This window comes from Heteronotia binoei, chromosome 6 (genome assembly GCF_032191835.1).
Source record: "Heteronotia binoei isolate CCM8104 ecotype False Entrance Well chromosome 6, APGP_CSIRO_Hbin_v1, whole genome shotgun sequence".
Lineage (NCBI taxonomy): Eukaryota > Metazoa > Chordata > Lepidosauria > Squamata > Gekkonidae > Heteronotia > Heteronotia binoei.
In genome coordinates, this window is record NC_083228.1 from 118,648,425 (window position 1) to 118,671,527 (window position 23,103).

Sequence of the window (23,103 nt, forward strand, 5' to 3'; positions counted from 1 at the left end):
GAAATAAACTAGGTGTAAACAAAACTGTGGAGAAAAAAAAATTAAATATATCGGAACATGAAAGACTTCTTAAGGCATAAAGATTCTCAGATGTAACAAAAGGTTTGAAACTCAGGGTTGAAATTTGAGATTAGCTAGACAGAATATGAATTTGCACTGCTAATGATGCTCAAATGTATTTTGTGCCATTCACTGAAAATACTTGTCTTGCTCAGAATGTAGAACAAGCATTTGGAACAACCAGACAGTTTTGTATTTATTTAGCCCAGGCCTTGACAAATTTTCTTTGGTTTTAGAAATCAGACTCATTTTTCAGCCTTCATGGTTTTATATTTTAATGACCAAATTTTCAAATTATTGCTATGGCAACATCTAATTAATAACTCTTCACAGGTTCTTATACTGTTATTATTAAAGCACTGACAAAAGTATTGTATGAATATATACAGGGTAACCCCTTTGTACTATAAAGTATAAACATACAGTGAATAAAACTTTGTTGGTTTTAAAGGTGCCACTGGATTCATACTTTGGTCTGCTTCTTCAGACTATCTCAGGTACACATTTGAATATATACTATAGAAAACTAACTTCTAATCCTAAATTTTTCTTAATTTCATTATTGCTCTGAAAAGAGTAATATAATTAAAAACGGGAGCCAGGATACAAAGCAGCTGGTTAAGTAAGTAAGTAAAGTAAGTAAAATTTTATTTGTATCCCGCCCTCCCCCGCCGAAGCAGGCTCAGGGAGGCTAACAATATAATGACCAATGGCACATTAATAAATGAAACAGTAATAAACAATACAGTGACCAATGGTGCATTAAAACAATTACAGCAAAAAACATTAAAATTAGACATTAATTTAACCTTAAAAACCAGTAGAACATTAATTAAAACAAACCGTAACATTATCATTGACGCTATTCTAGTTAGTGCTGATGGCGGATATTTCTTCATTATAGAATTGTAATTCAGCTGTTCATAAAAGCTAATTTAAAAAGGGTGGTCTTGCAGGCCCTGCGGAACTGATCAAGGCTCCGCAGGGCCCGCACCTCCTCTGGGAGTTGGTTCCAAAGATATGGGGCCGCAGCTGAAAAGGCCCGTGTTAAGAAATAAACTGATCTACTACCACTAAATGGTGTAAAGTTAACATATAAAGTAATTGAAATAACATCATGCACAAGTAGGATTTCTACCCTCTATGTGGGCCCTGGAGATCTCCCTCAATTACAGCTATCTCTAGACAACAGAGATCAGTTCTGGAGAAAAGGGCTGTTTTGGATGGTATCTATAGAATTTAGTCCCCAAACTGTGACTTATCTAGGCTCCACCTCCAAAATCTCGAGGAACTTCCAAATCTGGAGCTGTTAACCCTAATTCTGTATGATATTATTTCCACTTGGTTAAAAAATCATGGCTTTTCCACTCTCTTTATTTATGGTAATACCTAATGACCAGAGGCTTTAAGATAACTTCAGTCCATAGAAAAAATGGGCTGTTGTTTAGATAAGACATTATCTAAAATATAATTCAATGAGGAATCCACATAATAAAGTTACCTTAAGACTGGAGAAGAAAATTGTTTAAAAAGAAGTTGTGTCCACCTCCTTACATAATATTCATTCTGTTGCCCTTTTTCAATATTTACATTTCTGTAAATTGCTAAGATTATTAATTTAAGAATGAGTATACGAGACATTTAAAAGACTGATTCTGCATATTCTACATGGAATCTTTGCCAAACTATGCAAACTTTTAAATTAAAGTAGTCCATCACAGACCAAGCTAGGAGCAAAGGGTTATTTTCCTCTTTAATTTCTTAGACTAGTGTCTTACCCATAGCCTACCCAAATATTGAAAACTGTTTTGCATCATCTATGAATGGATGAGATCTTAGTACTACAATTTTCAAAGATTTTTATTTATTTATTGTGAGTACACAGACTCAAAAGTCTTTTTAGAAGTATCACATCAGAGGAATCCTTTTTGTTCACTCAAGATGCTGTGCCTGAACTGCTATTGAAAAAAGGAAGTATTGGATCACAAGTAATAAAACAACATTAAATGTGGTATTAAAAACTACAACTTGCCGCTGTGTTTCAGAAAACAGGTCAGCAAGTCAGCTTACACAACATTTTTAAATGAATATGGTTGTTAATTTATGTGTACAAATAATTGCCCCAAGTAGATGAGGAAGTGTTTTACAGTGCAGTCCTAAACATTCTTCTAAACCCATTAACTTCTATGGATTTACAAGTGTGTAACTCCGTTCCAGACTGCATTATACATGTGGGAGTTCAGCGTACTTTGAATCAAGGTACTGATGCTTAAAAAGTTATATAAGGGTTTAATATCCCCATGGTACTCAACTTCTCCAGATGCACTGTAAAAGCACAACAGTCCCTGCTTTACCACCACCATTAATGGCCAGTGGGATTTACTCCCTGGTAAAATTGTTTAGGATTGCAGCCTTGGATAGACAGTAGCAGTAAATGGTTCACAATACAAAGGAGATTTATTCATCTGGAAATAGGGCTCCCATTTTCATGCCAAGAGTAGGGGATCCCTCATGCCCAGCTCCTGTTTCCTGCTCCTGTTGATGCAGCTGGTGAAAGAAAGAAAAATTTCACCAGTGGGGATCCCATGACATCATTTCTTGGGGAAATCCTGAAAGTGATGTCAGAGCACTCTAGGCATCACTAGAAACTCTATGGTTTTACCATCCAATGATTCCTGGACAGGCAAGACATTACTTCCCGAGAAAATCCAGATGTCACCCTATCAGTGACCAATCTCACACTAGACCTACGCCCATCTCATGTGCCCCCTTCACTGGGCTCCCACTGGATGCAGACATAGAAATCCTCTCTGAACTCTATTTAAAAGTCTTTCCAGAGCTGCCAAAATGTTTAGTTTTTTTTAACCATTCCATAAACAGAAGCCAATATCACAATACTAATCTGAGTCAGTGGAAAGGAGCCAGAGTTGAATGGAAAAGCAGGTGAAATCCTAAGCATGTTAATTTAAAAATGAAAAAGACCTCAGGAGTTACATTCTAAGGGTGCTTTCACACAAGATATTTGGCCTGACCTAGCCAAGCCTCCCATTCAGATTAAATGTGCACAAGCACATGAGCACATCTGCCTTCTGAGCCATACCTGTTTTCACCCCATCTCCAAACGCCTCCTATCCGGATTAAAAAGCCAACTGGACCTTCCCAGTAGTTTCCCCCTGAATTGCATTTAGGTCACATACTCACTGTCTGTCTGAATGCCCGGGTGCAACTCAGTTCCCTTGTTCAGTTCCGCAGGGCCTGCAAGACAACCCTCTTCCGGCTAGCTTACACCTAGCTAAGATGAGAACTCAATGTAGCTTGCCAGACTTCTGTTTTATATATATTTGGATTGTTTATTAGTTTTTAAGGTTTTATCTGTTTTAAATGTTTAACTATTTACATATTTAAATATTGTTTAATTTTTATGTTCAACTAATTGTTGGAAGCCGCCCTGAGCCACTTGTGGGAAGGGCGGGATATAAATCCTAAACAAACTAACAAACAAACAAATAAATAAATAAGTGGAAGAGCAGTGTGATCATGCCAAGCCATTTCTGATTGAGCCAACACATTGGGGGACTTTAAAAAAACAAAAAAACACCCCTCTTTCTGCAGCGGCCCCATGGTTAAGGTGCACTAGCAGTGTGAATGGCCAACCATGGACCACTGTTGTGATCCAGCTGCTTGGTCCATGTCTGATAGCCCAGAAATGGACCAAACTCAAGCAGCTTTTTTAGAGCCAAGATAAAATTGCATCAATTCCCAATGTGATAGCACAGCACCCTGAGATCCTCAGTTGCTTAGAAATATAGGTACTCACATTGTATTCATGTTTTCTTCTACTTTCTCACTGCATGGGGATTTGTTTGTTTGTTTCAGTTTTTAGAGTGGGACACAACTTCGAATCAATCATGGAGACTATGCACAGTGAGGTGATCTGAAGGTTTTTTAATATCAAAGATACTAATAGCTCATCAAATGGCTATTTTAACTATTTAGTTATACAGATATCGCTTATGTTCTATCACCAATATAACAGAACACAGAGTGAAAATCCAAGTTCAACTCCCTGCTCAGCTGTGAAGCTAATTAGATGACCCTGGCTGTCATTATATCTCATACTACACAATCTCACAGAGTGGCTGTAAGATTAAAACACTGGGTTTGATCCAGCCAGCTTTCTAAGTCAGAATCACCCAATTTCCACTCTTAGTATTGCTCCCATTTCATATGGCCTTAGTCTGTATGGTACCATGATTCCCAGCTTAATCTTTTTTTTTGTGATCATAGGGAAACTCTCCTTTCTTTTCCACCAGCAGAAAAGCTAGTTGGATCCAGCCCATTGTGTTGGGCTCAGTGGAGGAAAGTGGAATACAAAAAAACCACCAATAAATATCAATATGTTGCCCTTCATTGGTGTATATGCCACCAACTTCATTGGTGTATATATCAGCAATACAAGGCTGGCATGTCATAATTTATGTTTTAAAGTCAGGGCAAGAGTCATGCTGTCCTATGCACTTATTTGCTGCTTCAGCAAGACTTAAGCTAGGGTCGAAAGTTGTCCAAGTTTGCCCTGAAGTTATTTATGAACTTATCAATGACTGTCTTTTGTGTGTGTGTTTCCAAATCAGCACAGTAACAAACTAATTTAAATGGGTTGAGCATTTAAGTGTAACTGAAGACAGAAGACCAGAATAAAATATAAATTGATGCTTGTGTTTGTTTTATGAGTTAATTTTAGAAAATAAACATCTGAATTATTAAGCAGATGAATAAACCATCAAGGAAACTGAATCCATAACAACAAATAACCAACATGACTTACTCGTATGTGGGCTTTGTTTCTGACCAACCATAGAGATTGTGGACATCATAGTGTCGAACAGGTTTTCCATTGGGCAGGATCTGTTCACTTCCCATGCACACGGTTTTGAAGTTCAGTCCTTGATCTTTATTTGCCAGTTCTAATAAAGACAAATTTTGGGTTCCTGTTTTTGAGTGGAACCCAACAAAATATCCAAGGCAAGATTCCTAACCTGAATAACTTGTATCATTATGTCAAGTGATTCTCTCTCTCTCTCTCTCTCTCTGTCCTCCGAAGGTACATTAGGAGATGGCACTGTGCTTCAAGATGCAATGGACATAGCGATACGTAACACTTAATTGCATTTCGCTTTGCACTTCAGGATATTTGCATGCAATATCGATTTACAAAAATAATCTTTTTAGGGGTGAGATTAGTGTTAGTGAGATTTAAGACAGTAACACTAGGGGTAGTTTTATTGTCTCTGATGCTTCATCATGAGAAGGACATTCATAATTTTTGTTTGAAAATCAGAACTGAGGATACAAAGTAGGTGAGTTCTGGTTCCTTCTTTCAGGTAGGTCAGCCTGATTTCCATGTACGTGGTACTGCATTCTATAGTGTAAACAAGCTAACTGAAAAAAGATCTTGGAGCATGAATATGGCTTAGCATTTTCTTGAATTTGAAAAAAATAGCTATTTCCAGAAAGTATTGTCTTTTTTTTCTTCAGCCAACAGCAGTAACAACAAATATGGATTACAGGCTTAGAAGCTATGGTATCTCTGATGGAAACTGAGAAATATTAAGATAGGCTCATGGTGGACAGGTCCATCAGTGGCTCCTAGCCATGGTGATAAACCTCTGAATACCAGCAATAGGAGGCGATATCAAGAAAAGGCCTTGACCTATGTGCCTTTTTTGTTGACCCACCAGGCAGTTGGTTGGGCATTGTGTGAAAGGGGATAGTGGAACAGATGGGCGGGCCACTGGTTTGATCCAATAGGGTGGTTCTTATTAAAAGGTAGTGCAAACAGACAACTGATATCATTGATTGGGGAAAAGACTGCACATCTCAACAAGGTTAAAAAAATAACTGTATGCACTTGAAAATCCTCCCCTAACTTATGATATATTGAATAATATTTCAGGTGTCCTAAAATAATGTATAATAAACACTCACCTGGCATATACGGGGGGTCATTTAGATCAGATGTACCACAGCCATTAATTGCTCCATTAACAAAGTTGGCCGGCTCATTCATGTCCTTAAATTATAAAGAAAATGCATAAACAATTTAATATTTACTTAATTTTCTGCAGACCTATTTCATTAATACAGTGTAAGGCTGGCTCTCTTGTTGGTCATTTTGTCTGAAAAGTTCATGCAGACCTTACAGGCTATTCCCTGTCCCAATTCCAGGTCATCTAAAACAAAGTAAGAGTGCTAGGAGGAAATGAGAGCACAGGCCAAAATATAAGTTATGGGACCACAACTCAATCAATGGCAACTTATGATTCCCTCTCTCGACATTTGTAGTTTTAGAAATGCATGACATTTTAATTTAATTTTAATTTGATTTTTTTTTATTTATATCCTCCCCTTTCCCGCAAGTGGGTGCAGAGTGGCTTACAACAGAAATTTAGACATCAGATTTTAAAACATCATTTTAAAAATGTCTGTATAAAAACAAAGGCAATATAGCATCACAACACAGACAGCGAGCCAACAGCATATAGGCTGATACTCAGGGCTTTTTTTGTAGAAAAAGTCCAGCAGGAACTCATTTACATGTTAGGCCACACATCCTGATTTCACCATTATTTTGTATAGATCTTTTTTGTAGAAAAAGCCCAACAGGAACTTATTTGAATATTAGACCACATCCTCTGACACCATGCCAGCTGGAGCTGCATTCCTGTGAGTTCCTGCTCAAATAAAGACCTGCTGATATCTATCAGTCACCATGATGGTAAGTGGATGGGGTGGCCAGTTAATACCAAAGGGCCACCCACTGGATCAATCAAAAGCCTGGTGGAAGAGCTCCATTTTACAGGCCCTGCGAAACCTCGATAAGTCCTACAGGGCCTGGATCTCCAGCGGGAGCTCATTCCACCAGGTAGGGGCCCACACTGAAAAGGCCCTAACCCTCATTTAAGCCAGCTGGATGTCCTTAGGACCAGGGACCAAAAGATGCTGTGCAGCAGATCTCACAACCCGTTCTAATTTGAGATTACCTCATTATGCTGTTGTCCACTAATTTGACCATGCTGGTGCTATTTATTGTTATTTTTATTTTAGCTTTAGCTTTTATGCTGAATTAAGTATGATTTCTGCATTTAAAAGAGTTGGGTTTTGCTGATTGTTTTCTGTTTTTTAATTTTATTTTGAAGATTCTATTAATTGTTTAATGTGATACTTTGTGGGCTTAATGGTTTAAGCTGCCTTGAGCCACAATGTGAAGGCAGAGTATAAATATTTTAATTAATAAATAGTGAACTCCTGCATGAACATGCATTCAATGAAAGTTCAAATAATTTAGATTGTTATGTTTACACCCTCTAATAAGAGGAATATACCAGATTGTAAATCTAAAAGAAGGTGTTTGGAATGCAATTTATAGTTGCTGTTTCTTATATCAATGGTTAATAAAATGGCTTAGATTGGAGGTGGACAAGCTGTGGCTCAGGAGCCACATCCAACTTTCATGCATGTGTGGTTCTCAAAGTCCCTCCCCCCGCCCCCCCCCCCCATCAGCTGGCTTGGAGAAGGCACTGGTATCTTTAAATCACTTCTCCAAGCCAAGCCAGCCAGTGGCTTGAAAAATGCATTTAAAATTAAAGTTGACTTCTTTCCACCTCTCCCTTTCCCATCTTTTTGCTTTCTTTCCACCTTTCCTCCCTCCCTGTCTTCTGGCTCTCAAACATCTGATGTCCATGTCTTGTGGCTCTCAAAAATCTATCATTTATTTTATGTGGCTCTTACAATGATCAAGTTTGGCCACCCCAGGTTAGATATTATTAAAATGTGGGGAGACTTACAATCCACAGGCCATCAAATTTAATGCTTGTATTTGGTTGTTGAGGGTTGGTATGGAACTCCTGAATTTCTGTTTTCCACCACTGAACTGTAGAATTGCGGAAGAAATCTGGGAAAGCAACATGAGCGGCGTATAACTGTAGGAACAGAAAATATGACAATTCATATAAATATACTGAAACTAGCGCATGTACAACAAATCTAGTTTCAGAAAGTATGATGGTAAAACATAATCAGCCCTTGGAAATCCACAGAATCAAGTGGATCAGAGATGGTGGAGATAAGCTATCTCTGTAGTAGAGATAAGCTATCCAGCCTTGAATAATCAGTTTCCTTTAGAACAAGAATCTACTTGTTCCACATATATGCTTTAAATCTGTAGAGTAAGACTGCATACTCAGGCTACCTTAAAAACAGTTACAGCTTTACAGGGTAACTAATCTATGTTATGCGATCCTGAACACACATAAATCATGGTGATCTTCCCTTTATTTAATTTGTGCATTAAGACAAACAAGTTATTCATTCCCCCCAAAGCCATTTTTTTTCCAGAACTAAACCTTTATGATGACATTACAAAATAGGGTTGCCAGCCCGGGCAGGAGTTCCCCCACTTTTTTTGGCTCCTCCTACAAACTCCACCTACAAATGCCTTCAAACACAGCATTTTTCAAGGCTGAAGTGACATCATCACTATAGAATTTTGCCCCAAAACTAGAGCACCGCCATGCAACATTGGTGGCATGATAACATAACTTCTGGGTAATGTCATTGTGCAGTGCAGAAGCTTCCAGGAACATGTGAAGATCCCCCCACCAGGAAGTAGCTATAACCTGGAACAAAAAGTACAGTGGAGGACAAACATCTGACCTCTGTCAAGTACCTGAATCCCTGAGCTTAGTCCTACAGTTTCCTTCTTTTTCCAACTAAAACAATTCACCTGTCTGAAAACAAGCCTCATTATTGAAGGCCTAGGACCAAGGACTCTAGGGACATATTGTCTCATACTGCTCAGCTAAGACTGGGGTCATCCTCCAGCGCAAGTAGATCACTTCTTCTGAAAGAAGAGCCTCTCCTCCTGAGGAAAATTCTGAATTTAGCTGTGTGAATTCTGAATTTACTGAGTAAATTTTGAATTTAGCTGAGTGAATCAGTAGGATACAATTCATCTTTTTCCCAAAGTACCTGACGTCCATATTAAGAGTGACCTTGCTGGGTTGCAATCCTAAAATTCTGGAAGTAAGCCCTAGTAACTAAAATGGGACTTACTTCTGAGTAGACCTTCTTAGATTTGCTGCCCCTGGTAAACTACTTTGTTAAGAATGTTAGACAAGATGTGCCTTGCAGGAACAGTTCAATATCCTTTGCATGGCAAGTGCTGGGTGGTCCACTAATGGGCCAGAAGCTACATTTTGCCTAGTACTGGTTTAGGAAATTTACTCAATACTATTTGGATAAAGGACTAAAGAACTACTTAGGCTTGTGTAAATTGAAATTTTGGGATTTTTTTCCACCTTTGAATACTTACATCTACCTGTCCCTGGTTAAATCAAAAATTCGGGCACATAGAATTAATTTAATAATGCCAAAATTTTGGAGTCCATTACTCATGGGGACTGGGGGTGGTTGAGTAATCAAATGTGCCAGGGATTAAAGTTCATTGCTCTGCCCTGGCTCATACCCAAAGGAATCCATAGTGAGCAAACCTCACCCCATTAGGGAAGGCATGGTAATGGTCCCCATGTATGATAGGACTTTCCCTTCCAAGCCATGGAGCCATCCTACATAGCAGACAGACAACCAAGCCAGCTGCTCTAGTGACTCTAGCACAGCTGGCTCTTGACAGTTTGCGGTAGGCTGAAGGGGAAGAAAGCACTTGTCAGCTCCAGCTATCTGAAGTTCAGCAATGGCAAGAGGCATCAGGCTGGCCATCTGGAGAAGTAGTACAGAGGCTCATACACACCCAAAGGTGGAGGAGTATGGTGGCTGAAGGAGAGGAGTCTGATTTCTGGGCAATGATGGCTGACTGAGCATTCTAGATAATCAGTTTGCCATATAACAAAGCTTTGATTTTGTGGTCCTTTTCATTTCAGCTTCTGAATTTCAACTAGCCTGCCTTGACTTGGATTAATAGCAGGTTTGTCATTGCATCCAATAGGCATTGAAAACAGCACCACCTCCTTTGGGGGTGGGAGGAAAGCTTGTGCTTTCTTCAAAAGATCCACCATCTCCTGTATAATACTTTTGCCTTATGAGAGTCCTGTATAAGATCTATACCAATCACCCAAAAGGATCAGGCTGCACTCTGACACCATCAGTTGTCTCCTGGCATGATCCATGTGTCTTAAAGACTGTTTGCATCTTACTTTTCCAGTTAATTTGCTACTTCCCTCTGCCTGAAAGTACAGCAAAGCAAAGCAACATGCATGCCTATCCAAAGTGTCAACATGCCTCCTGTGCATATGATTGTGTGTATAATATTCACTTTTCTCCCATCATCTTGTTTTCACATTGTCAGAACTTCTATAGATCTTACCTCCACTTGGTGCTCAAAGGATAATGATGTATTCACTGAAGTAACATTAGGAAAATATGGCCACACCTAAAAGAGGAAAAGTTATTGCAAATAATAATTTGCTTGCTTGATCAGTTAATGAAATTTCTACTGCACATGAACATTGCCTTTCAAAGATGGCAGAAGAAGAGGAGTTGGTTTTTATATTCCAATTTTCTCTGTCCTAAGGAGTCTCACAGTGGCTAACAATTGCCTTCCCCTTCCTCTCCCCACAATTACCCCTTTGTGAGGTAATTGGAGCTAAGAGAGTCCTGAGAGGCCCAAGATCCCCCAGCAGGCTTTATGTGGAGGTGGAGTGGGAAATCAAACCTGGTTCTCCAGATTAGAGCCTGACGCTCTTAACCAGTACACCATACTGGCTCTATAGCATGGCCAAGCCACCTTTCTAAAATACTAGGTGTACAATGTACCAAAAGCAAAAAAAAAAAGGTTGGAATCCAGTGTTTTTTTACGTATAGCACATACAATCATAGCTAATGATCCAAAAAAGAGAGTTTCACACATGGACTGGAACTTATTTCCTTCATCCCACACGTGCGGACTCTTATCTGGGAGAACCAGGTTTTTCCCCACTCCTTCACTTGTACCTGCTATCATGGCCTTGGGTCAGCCATTGCTCTGGTAGAGGCTGTTCTTGAAAGGGCAGCTGCTGTGAGAGCCCTCTCCAGCCCCACCCACCTCACAGGGTGTCTGTTGTGGGGGAGGAAGGTAAAGGAGATTGTGAGTTGCTCTGAGACTCTTTGGAGTGGTGGGCGGGATATAAATCCAATATCTTCTACTAGTCCACTACACCCACAAAATGATGCCCCTGAGATTGAGGGTACTCACCTCAAAATTAATAATAATAATAATAATAATAATAATAAAAATAAAAAAGATATTGGATTTATATCCTATCCTACACTCTGAATCTCAAGAGTCTCAGAGCAGCTTACAATCTCCTTTACCTTCCCCCCACACAACAGACACCCTGTGAGGTAGGTGGGGCTGCGAGAGCTCTCCCAGTAACTGCCCTTTCAAGGACAGCTCTGAGATAGCTATGGCTGACCTAAGGCCATTCCAGCAGGTGCAAGTGGAGCAGTGGATAATCAAACCCGGTTCTCCCAGATAAAAGTCTGCACACTTAACCACTACAATAACTGGCTCTCTAGGTCCCCTGTGGGAGTCTGAAGTGGGAGGGAAAAAACAGCAAAAATAAAAAAAAAACTGCTCCCTACCCCTATTCAGTAGAAGCAGTAGGATCCACCCCCGCCCCCAGCATATTAAGTGATTTACAAATAATAGGTGATGCTGTACTTAAAGGTATTACCTTTCCCCATACAATGTCACCATTGTTAGGCCACCTAATGAAGACATTGTCTGTGAGTCCTCTTTCGTATGCCAGGTAATTTTTTTCATTTCCTGAGATAGCTGGATCCTGAAATGGAGAACACTTTTTACACTTGTATTTGAAAATAATGTGTCTTCTATGTTACCATGCTAGATATCTAAACAGTCGCCCACATACACATACAGATACACACTGAGACAGAGAGACAGGAAAGCATTAAAAGCAAAGATGCAGGGAGAAGGGGGGAAATGTACTCACCAAAATGATGACAAATCTCATTCCATCTTTTTTCATTCGGTCAATCAATGTTGGAAGGCCTGCAAATTTGGGACTGAGCGTGAAGTCTAACCGCCGCTCCATGTAATCAATGTCTGCATATTGTATATCCTATGGAAAAGAGTCATCTTGGATGGGTCTATATCTTACACAAATGTCAATGTATCCATCTTTTAAATATTTTTCATTACATAGCTTAACAGTCAAAGCATTGGATAGAAAAAAAATCACTTAGATTTTCTTTTATCCCACAGATTTATTTGTTTTTGTTGTTGGGTCCCCCCTCCCCAAGATCATACAACTTAAAAAAAAAAACCCAAACCTTATCAGTTTCAAATGCATTGTGTCTATTAGTATGATGACCCAATTTTGGAGGGGGGTGGGTGGGACATAAGACTGTATTCTTGGTCTCTTGGAACTTTTTTTACACCTCACTGGATTCTGCCATATCTAAATAAAGATATCAAATACACTTTTAAAATTCTACACTGTTGCATGTAGTAACTATTTTTCATTAGCCCTTTATTTATATGGCGAATAGAACAGTCCTATACTGAGCTACACTTTTCTCAGTTTATTGAAGTGAATGGTTTGGAAGGGTTAACTCTCATTAAGAAGGCAATGTAAGTTTTCAAAGATGTCTACATAACCATGTAAAAATATCCCAGCAAGATGCCTCTAGAGCAGAACTCTTTTTGAGCCTGTAGGCACCTTTAAAATTTTGAGAGGGGTGGTGAGTACCAACTCAAAATGGCTGGTGTAGGAGGAAGCAAAAACTGTGCCTACCTCTTTGCTTTGAAAAAAAAAATCACAGAAGGGGAATAAAAAGGAGTAAATGAAAGCCAGGTGGGGGAAAGAGAATAAAAAGAAGGAAAGCTTATAGAAGGAATGGAACCAGAAGCCCACATGCTTATCTGTCCTCTTGTTCCTCCATTGGCTTCAGCTGCCAATGCTGACATGGAAAACTCATTTGAATGAAGGCAGCCAATAATAAGCCTTGCCTTGCAGTGGTCCCAGTTTCTACAGAGCTTAGCAGGCACCAGAGGAAGTAGTGGCAGGGGTACCCTGCTGGGGAACCATGCTCAGACTTGAGAGTTTACAAGCAGGCCATAAAAGCCAAGAACCCTCTCATGTTATTTGTATCCAGCACATATACAAAGTTTTCTGTCTTTGAGTGTGGACCATCTGTTTAGCTGATACGGTTAATAAACAGATCCCTTGAAAGTGTTGATTTCTGATTTCTCTGGCATGGTGCTTTTATGTGAGGGACATGGGACAGAAAAGCACCATACCAGAGAAAATGGAAATCAGCACTTTCAAGGGATCTGTTTCCCTTGAATATATGTCCTATTGTTCAGCTAAATCTTCATTTTAGTCCTTCTTACATCAAAACTGTATACCAAGGTAAACCACTTTAATCCAGGTTTAACTGGAGACAATAAGGCAACTGCTATTTTTGTTGTTCAGTCGCACAGACGAGTTCGACTCTTTGCGACCCCATGGACAAAGTCACGCCAGGCCCTCCTGTCTTCCACCATCCTCCGAAGTGCTATAACACAGCACAAAAGCTCTACATTGTTAACAGAAATAATACCATCAGAACTCAACTTTTGAGGTACTATGCCATTGTCTTTAATTAATCTACAGGTAGTATATGTCTTTTCCTCACTTGAGTAATATTTTTCTTAACATTTTTTACCAGCTCCACAGTACTATGATACGATCTTCATTTTGATGCTTTTGTATTGTGTATTCTATTGACTAGATTTTTTAAAAATATCAAGACTCAGACATGGCTGCATGTAACTTACATATGGGATGTTAGCTTCCTTCATTTTGTTATACAGATCAGAGATTTCTGCATCATTCTCATATCCGTAACGGCACAGCTGGAATCCCAGTCCCCAATATGGAGGCATGACAGGACGTCCAATGAGCTAGCAATTATAAAAATTTAAATTTTAAAAAGGTATTATTCTTACATTATTCATACAGAAAAAGAGGCAAAATGACGGTGGTTTGGGAAAAGGTTTTATTTCTGTCTTACTGCAGTGTATTCCTGAACGACTTGTTCTGGAGTTGGGCCCAAAACCATATAGAAGTCCAAAATTCCTCCAAGCGTACGGTAAGTCAAAGCAGGAGTTGGCTGGAATTTGACCTCTACAAAAGGGGAAATCAGGAATGCATTATCACACAAGTTAATAATGGCCAACATCCGCACCCCATCCCATCCATTCAGCAGTTTCTCTGCCTCCCAGAGAAAATCCATCGTAAATTTCAAAGGATTTGGCAAAAAGCTCTTCCCACTGGAAAATGAGAAGTTCCCCTGGAGACTGCAGAAAATGAGTAATTTCTCATTTCCTAATGATGGGAATATCTACCAGTTTGCGCAAGTGCTGCAAATTGCATTTGATTTTGTGCTTCCTGAACAAAGGCTCATGGGACAGCAGTGTCTTATCCAAAACCTGAGAGAATGTGATTATGCGGCAGTTTTTGGGATGACCTCAAATCTGCCAATAGAAAAGCATCCACCACCTGGTGTCACTTTCTTCTCATAGTCTGTCAGTTGATTGGGCTGGGGAAATTAAGTTATAGTTCATGGGTATAATTCTATAGTGATACAGACCACTGTTGTAGGGAAATGAAAATCATTCAGAAAAATAAGATGTGGCATACCCATTCCATTGCTATTCAACAGGAGAACTCCATGTGCATTTCCATCTTTTTCAAGGCCCATGTAAAAGGGGTGCACACCATAAATATTCTTTTGGTACTGAAAGCATGAAGGAAAAACACAATATGGGACACTCCTTACTTTAAACATGTATATTAGAGAACATTGTGTGACTGCTTAATTACAGGTGCCATTCTCTTCTCCACTGGGCTCCTCTAACTTTCCTTTTGCTCATGTCCAGAGGAATGGAAAACACAACCCCTGCATGAGCTAATTCTCCCTCCCCTCCCACTTCTTTCCACATCACATTTTTTCTATCCATTAGTGATGAGCATGAACAAACAAACAAAAACATCTGTTTGATTCAGGATTAGCTGTGGGCCCCAGACCAACCCAAGTCCAAAATGCCTTGAACTAAACTGGTCAGTTTGGATCTCTTATGACTTGCCACTATCAGGAGAAAGGGACTGCCAGCCACTCAACCCATCCGTTTCACTTCTCCCACTTCGAAGCAGAAGGGAGCTAAACCAACAGGATTAATGGCTTGCAGCCATTTAAACCTAATGGCTGACAAATGGATCAGCCCCATTGTTAGATTTAAATGACTGGCAGACATTTCACCAATCATTTTTGCATCCCCCCTGATTCCAAGCAGAGGGAAGCAAAACCATCCTAACAGCAGGGTGGGTGCTCCCATCAGCTGTTAGGCTGAAATGGCTCACAGCCATTTAAACCTAACAGGTCAGCTGTGGACTGGTGCTGCTCAGCTGTTAGCCAAGTCAAACAGGACAAAAGTTTGGTAAACGTTTGGGGAAGGCACCTTCCCCAAACATCAGTTCAAGAGCTCTGAACCAGGCCAAGTTTGAATCAGTTCATGTCCATCCCTACCCTCCATCCACTCTCCCAACCTCTCACTTTGCCTTTTCTCCTGCCCCATCATCTGATTTCTCTTTTTTTCCTCCTCACACTATTTCTGAGCCCTTTTGTTATCAGGTATCACTTGGAGTTGATCTAACAACCCAAAGGTTTGTTTTTTCCCCCTCCCCTGCAATGCCATCTGAGCTTGTGCACATGGCTGTATTACTGTTTGGGACTTTTTTTTTAGTGATACATTTTTTTTTCAGTTTCTGTCTGAAAATTTGAAGATTTCTGGATTATTACAGAAAATGAGGATCAAATCCATGAGAGTGCATGGAAAAGATAAAACAGTCTTGACAAGAAGAATAGCGAGCTTACTGAAAGCAGTCAAAGTGTAAGCCAGGGGTGGCCAAACTTGCTTAACATAACAGCCACATAGAATTGATGTCATATCTTTGAGAGCTGCAAGACATGAACATCAGATGTTTGAGAGCCGCAAGGCAGGCAGGCAAGAAGGCAGGCAGGAAGGAAAATAGGTGGGGAGGGAGGAGGGAAGGAGATAGAAAGAAAGCAACTTGAAATGCATTCTCCAAGCTGCCAACTGGCTTCTATTGGAGAAGTGATTTAAAGAGACAAATGCCTTCTCCAAGCCAGCCAACAGGGTGATGGGAGCTTCAAAAGCCACGCAATATGTTTGAAAGAGCCACATGTGGCTCCTGAACTGTAGTTTGGCCACCCCTGATGTAAGCCTTCAAGATACAAAGAAACAACTGAAAGCCACTCATTAGACAAAGTATTTCAAAGTAATTATTGCTCGGAAGTGCAGATATAAAACCCAAACACATGCAGCACAATCTCACAAAATACCAATTTAACCACACTTGACTCCACAAAGCACATATAGATCCAGAAGGCACATATAGTATAGCCAAAAGAAAACTTGGGAGTGTTTGGCAAGTGTATATTAATATAACAATAATCCTAGGAATGTCTGTGTTTGATTAGATAACTGAAAAATGTATGGAAGGAAAACATCTTACAGGGCAATCCAAAAGAGTGATGCCCTTCTAAGTCCATTAACAGAACTCTGCTTAATGTAACTCTGATTAGATTGGTAATCTTTAATTGTGCGGGAACGCCCTGCATTTTTCTGAAGTATGATTTTTTTTTTACAAGCATTTAAACTTTAGGATAAATATACCCCGCCCTGAGACACTTAGGTGAGAAGGGCGGGGTATAAATCTTAATATAAATAAATAAATAAATAAATAAATATCTAACTAAGGGTATTTTAAACTGGTTAAATGGGAACCAATGAAATAAAATTTGTATAATGCTTCCAATTAACAATGTAATATGTAGATAGATAACAATATATAAAAATTACCTAAAGCTTTCACAGATATTGAGACTACAACTGTACACCCTTTATAAAGATGCCCAACTCAAATATACAAGAAGCAAAAAAAGCCTCACTGTGTACATTGTTAGGGCTTAAACCAGGCATCTTATTATCTGAGACTGGGATCTCAATGAGTAAGCTACCATAAACTGTGTGTGCTTTGACTTCTGAGTGCCCTTCAAATGTGAAAGGGAATAGCAGTGCACAGTATCATCCCTAATGACTGAAGGAGACCTCTGGACTGGAACCTTGAGCATTTTGCCTGAAGCGTTTTGCCTGGTCAGAGGAAAAATATTTTTATCTCTTGCTCTTCAGGTTTCAATTTTCCATTACAAGCCACTGAAACCAGAGGCTATGACCTGGAGGATATACCCTCCAGGTCAAGATTCATCTATGGCTACCCAGAGTCTTGATCTGGCCATGACATAACAGATTGCTATTACTAATGCTAGTTGAAATTCACTAAAGTTATACCAGAACTATATATGGAAAATTATTCAGATTTATTTTAAAAAAGAAAAAATTGGTAATATGGAAAAATGTCTTTGTCCAAGAATCCATGGATAGAATCGTGAGCCAGCAGCCTGCAGCATAGCTGCTAGGCTGCGTCGGCTCTAGGGTTGTCAGGAGTGTGGTTTGGGACCCACTCCTTTAGGATCGGGGCGGCTTCTACGGTGGCCGCCATGGGGTATCCTTCCACCTCTATTCAGAGGTTGGGCGGTGGCATTCATCAGCCTATAAGACTTATGTGCGACCTTTTTTCAGGCCGTGAGTGGCTTGTGGGTGGTTGTTTATTGTTCTGGTTGTGTTTAACTGTTTCTTTCTCTTTAGATGCTGCTGTTCCCGGCCAGAGGAGCCGGAGGCGAGTTCTCATCTGCGGCCATAGCCATGTGTTTTGGGCTGCTCTTCAAGCATGGAGAACTGCGGCTGGCTCTCAGCTGGGACTCAGTCAGCATGCTGTTATCGAATGGCAGGGGCATCGGGGCCTTAAGTGGCCGGGCCTGCTGCCTTTATTGTTTAATGATAGAACGGGTCCTCCTCCTCAGATCTTGCTTGTTCATCTGGGTGGTAATGATCTGGGGTTACTGAAGGGCAAGGCCTTAGTTTGGCAAGCCCAAGATGATTTCCAGCACATTCGGGAGCGATGGCTGGGGACCATCATTGTGTGGTCAGCCATGCTGCACCGCCTGGTGTGGCGTTATGCTTTGGACCCTGCAGCTATAGAGAGGGCCAGGTATAAGGCAAACAAGGAGATTAAAAAGGCGCTGGAAAGGGGGTTGGGCCACTTTTTGCCCCATCTGGACATTTCGGTGAAATGTCCTGACCTCTACAGGGGGGATGGGGTCCATCTCTCGGAAAAGGGTAATATGCTTTTCCTGAGAGATTTGCAGCAAGGGTTGCGGGTGGCTTTGGGCCTCCCGGTGGGCGCTAAGCCCTAAGTAGAGACTTGGCCTTAGTGGTAGCAGGTTTTTGGGGTTTAGGACACTATGCGGCTAGGGGAGGACTGCGAAGCATCCCCCTTTTGGGGAATTTGGGGTCTGGCATGAACAACCTTGGGGTTTGGAGACCCGGGTTTGGAGATTGCAGACTGTCCAGGAGGCTTGGCTAGAGGGTGCCTTTCCGTCGAGACGTGCGTCTGGGTTTGGGCCCTCTGGTGCGGGCCTCCCTGCTGGGCCTGCCTGGAGGGAGCTGAGTTGCTCAGCTCCAGCTAGGGGGCTGGGTCTCTCGCCCATTAATGGCAGGGGAGTGGTCGCGGTGACCCCTAGCCCTGGCCAGGCCACTGGTGGGGTTCCCTTGCTGTTTATGCTGTTAATTAATAAAGTGGCCCAAATTTTATTCCAATGCATTGTGTCTGACTCTTCATTCCGACCTTGGGGGGCAATCGTGAGCCAGCAGCCTGCAGCGTAGCTGCTAGGCTGCGTCGGCTCTGTTTGCCTCTCTGGGAGGGAGGAGTCAGAGCTTGCCCGTTTGGGCGCGCAATGTGGGGGGTGGGGCTAGCCGCTTTAATGGCTAGCTCCTGCTTCTGCCCAGCAGTCCTTCGTCGATCGGCCCTCCCGCCCGCCCTGTCTGTTATGTAGGCTTCGCTGGTTGCCTCATTTGAGGAGCCAGGTAGGAATTTTTTACGCCTCGGCTGATTGGCTGTTGCTGGGGTGTGTTTTTCGCCTACTCTGCATAGTAGTGCAGTGGATTGTGGAATTGGCTTAGGGAAGGTGCCTTTAAATAGGTGGTCACTTTAGTTGGCAGGTTTTTGGGGTTTAGGACACTATGCGGCTAGGGGAGGACTGCGAAGCATCCCCCTTTTGGGGAATTTGGGGTCTGGCATGAACAACCTTGGGGTTTGGAGACCCGGGTTTGGAGATTACAGACTGTTCAGGAGGCTTGGCTAGAGGGTGCCTTTCTGCCAAGACGTGCGTCTGGGTTTGGGCCCTCTGGTGTGGGCCTCCCTGCTGGGCCTGCCTGGAGGGAGCTGAGTTGCTCAGCTCCGGCTGGGGGGCTGGGTCTCTAGCCCGTTAATGGCAGGGGAGCGGTCGCGGTGACCCCTAGCCCTGGCCAGGCCGCTGGTGGGGTTCCCTTGCTGTTTATGCTGTTAATTAATAAAGTGGCCCAAATTTTATTCCAATGCATTGTGTCTGACTCTTCATTCCGACCTTGGGGGGCAAACATCTGTCCCATGTCTGTCATTTTTTTTAATTAGCTGCCTTAGTTCTATAAGGAGCTCAAGGTGGCGTACATGGGGAGGGACAATGGCTCAGTGGTACAGCATCTGCTTGGTAAGCAGAAGGTCCCAGGTTCAATCCCCAGCATCTCCAAAAAAGGGTCCAGGCAAAATGGTGTGAAAAACCTCAGCTTAAGACCCTGGAGAGCCACTGCCAGTCTGAGAAGACAATACTGACTTTGATGGACCAAGGGTCTGAGTCAGTATAAAGCAGCTTCATATGTTCTTATGTACAATATTAATAAATTTTGGGGAAATTGGGGGTGCAGGAATATTTTCAGGCACTCCCACTTCCATTGTGTTCATTTGGGGCAGGAGAGAAGCTGGTTTCCCAATTGCATCAAGAAGTCTTCTTCTAAAAAAACCCTCTTATTTAATTAACTGCAACCCCAAATGTGAATTTTTTTAAACACACACAAATCTGACATGCTACATACAACGCTAGTCCAAAATTCAATACTTAAACATTGTGCATAGTAATTGTATAAAGGATATCTTTGGTGGCTCTGATTCAAGACCCATAATGAGGATGGTTGGCTCAGAACAACTTGGAACAAGAATAAATTCACATAGAAGCTAATGTAACTGTCAATCAACTCCGTGACAAGCATCTGATTTCTGACATACACAACAGAACTCAGCCCTTTCTGTTTATCTTTCAGGCTCAAGAGAGTCAAGGAAACTCAAGGAGAGAGTCAGTGTGACTAAGAGAGTCCAGGAAGCTAAATTCTGATACTCTATTTATAATTTGATAGCATATAAACATTCCAAAAGCCAAAAATCATGTAAGGCAAAATACATGTTCAATGTTATCTGTACCAGGAAGGTCACATCACCTGCAGCATCCAAAAGCCTCCTGAGAAACAGAGGCCGTTTTCCCACTTACCTTACCCCGGAGCGACGTCCCTCTTCACCGCGCTGCGTCTGCGCGGATTTCGCACAAACTGCTGCGCAGTACCAGGAAGAGCCGCGTAGTCCCGGGGCTTTTGCATCGCAAATGTAAACTGCAGTTTACATTTGCGATGCAAAAGCCCCGGGACTACGCGGCTCTTCCTAGTGCTGCGCAGCAGTTTGTGCGAAATCCGCGCAGACGCAGCGCGGTGAAGAGGGACGTCGCTCCGGGGTAAGGTAAGTGGGAAAACGGCCAGAAAGTTTCAGTTATAGAGGCTAATTTACTAAAGAAATTGAAAGAGCATAACCTTAGCAGAGGATTGAGACTCAATCGAGCCCTAATTCTGCAACAGTAAAATACATAAAATAGATCGCGTTGGTTTTTTTTAAATGTAAAAACAAATCTTTAAAATCACAATTTAGGATTGCTTTAATCAAATCAGGAGTATTTGAATTCATGTTTGTATATTATTCATTCCAACAGGATGCCTCTTGGAAACTGCTGACATGCATCCTGTGCGTTTATGTTTCGCTTTGTTTTTTACATTGTAAAATAGAGTTTTTGGCCCTGACGATCCAGGCCCAGGCTATCCCAATCTCATATAATTTCAGGAGCTAAGCAAGGTGGGACCTGGCTAGTATTTGGATGGGAGACCTCCAAGGAATACCAGGGGTATGACACAGAGCTACGTAGGCAATGGCCAGACACCTCTGGATGTCTCTTGACTTGAAAACCCTTCAGGGTCACCATAAGGCAGCTATGACTTGACAGCAACAGCAACAAACTACAAAAGATAGAGTTCTTATTGTTTATAGACAACTAACCATCTAAGGCCAAATCCCTTCTCTAATGACCTCATACAGTTGGGAATTATTACTAAATTATTATTTAAAAAAAAAAAAATCCATCAATACTTACTTCAGGAGGCTGATCCCTCGCAAACATTCCCCAGGTTTTCCAGTTCATATCTTGATGAAAGTAGGCATGCTCTGTTTCACCAAACCCATACACATATTCTGAAGGCAGGCGTGTTGCAATCTGGATGAACATATCACTGAAGATGAAGGCAGGTAATTGGGAATCCCAACTGCAATAGGAGGATTGTTGTAAGAAACAAACAAAAAAAGTGTAAGGAGGACAGAAGGACAGAAGATGTTGATGCTGAGAAGTTAAGTTTTCAGGCTGTTTGGCGGAGCAGGGGAATGAAGAGCAACGTATTATTATTGGTGGTGACAGTAATGTAATGGTGCTCAATGCACAATATAGACCACAACATTTGAACATGGATCACTTCAGTCTTCAAAAAAGGCACACGGTGGCTTAATCCAATAAAGTTTCATCAATACAAGTAGGGTTGCGAAGTCCAGTTCAAGAAATATCTGGGGACTTTGGGGGCAGAGCCAGGAAACTTTGGGGGTTTTGGCCATCACATTTAAAGGGATAGCACACCTTTTTAAATGCCTTTCTTCCATAGGAAATAATGAAGGATAGGGGCACCATATTTTGGGGCTCATAGAATTGGACCCCCTGGTCCAATTGTTTTGAAACTTGGGGGGTATATTGGGTAGAGGCACTAGATGCTATACTAAAAATGTGGTGCCTCTACCTCAAAACATAACCCCCCCCCCCGAGCCCCTAATACCCACAGATCAATTCCCCATTATTCCCTATGGGAATCATTCTCCATAGGGAATAATAGAGTGCCCAGAATACATTTCCCCCCCCCAAGCTTTCTAAAGCGGGGGGAGGGCCTCCAAACCAGGGAATCCCCTGCCCCCTCCCTCTCTCTCACACACAAATACTTACTGGGTCTTGTTCCTGCAGAACTTTACTTCCTCTCAAAATGAAAGCAAAGCAAAGGGAGGGGCCCTTCTCCAACTAAACTGTTACTGACCCTTTCCCATGAAGCCCTTCCTGTTTAGCCTTAAAGGCACAGATTTTAAAAAGGGATCTGTTTGCAGGTTTTTAAACCTGCAGGAGCTCTAAAGCTATATGATAACTGTTGGGGCGGGGCTTCTCCCGCCGGCTAGCTGGCTGGGGGAGGGGGGAAGTCTGTAAAAACGGGACCTGGGGATTGGGAAGTCTAAATACATGTGATAAATTCTTTCAAGCCAGATATAAATTACAACCAGTTCACAAATGCCTTCTTTTAAGTCCCATGTAGTGACCCCAAAAACATTGCTCCATTGGGCATAACTGTGATTAAGCTAGCAGAAGGGCATTTCCATTGGCAGAGGAGAAGAGTAAATTTGACCAATTCCTCCTCTCATTGCAGATCCCCACTTCACCCCATGCTATTTATGTATTTAATTTTTATTTTAAAAATACTTATAAGCCACCATTCTCTGAGGCATTCCATGATCCGAGCTGGGTGTGTTTATGAGATTCCCTTGACCTTGAGTAGAATTTGGACGGCTAGTTCCTGTTTTGTATAGCTAAGTTATTACATAACTGGTAATGGGAGCTGATGAGATTTGC

The 23,103-nt window shown here is 41.5% G+C and overlaps 1 protein-coding gene across 1 annotated transcript in view; it reads right to left on the bottom strand.

The window, feature by feature from the left end:
- Positions 1 to 23,103, bottom strand: part of SI (sucrase-isomaltase) — a 161,015-nt gene that overhangs the window by 58,080 nt on the left and 79,832 nt on the right. The window contains exons 28-37 of the mRNA XM_060242435.1: positions 21,544 to 21,712; positions 14,760 to 14,856; positions 14,131 to 14,243; positions 13,895 to 14,020; positions 12,066 to 12,194; positions 11,787 to 11,894; positions 10,439 to 10,504; positions 7,905 to 8,039; positions 6,046 to 6,130; positions 4,886 to 5,024 (exon numbers count right to left, since the gene is read on the bottom strand). Of these exons, the coding sequence (XP_060098418.1) occupies positions 4,886 to 5,024; positions 6,046 to 6,130; positions 7,905 to 8,039; positions 10,439 to 10,504; positions 11,787 to 11,894; positions 12,066 to 12,194; positions 13,895 to 14,020; positions 14,131 to 14,243; positions 14,760 to 14,856; positions 21,544 to 21,712 (1,167 nt within the window). The remainder of the gene's footprint in view (positions 1 to 4,885; positions 5,025 to 6,045; positions 6,131 to 7,904; positions 8,040 to 10,438; positions 10,505 to 11,786; positions 11,895 to 12,065; positions 12,195 to 13,894; positions 14,021 to 14,130; positions 14,244 to 14,759; positions 14,857 to 21,543; positions 21,713 to 23,103) is intronic.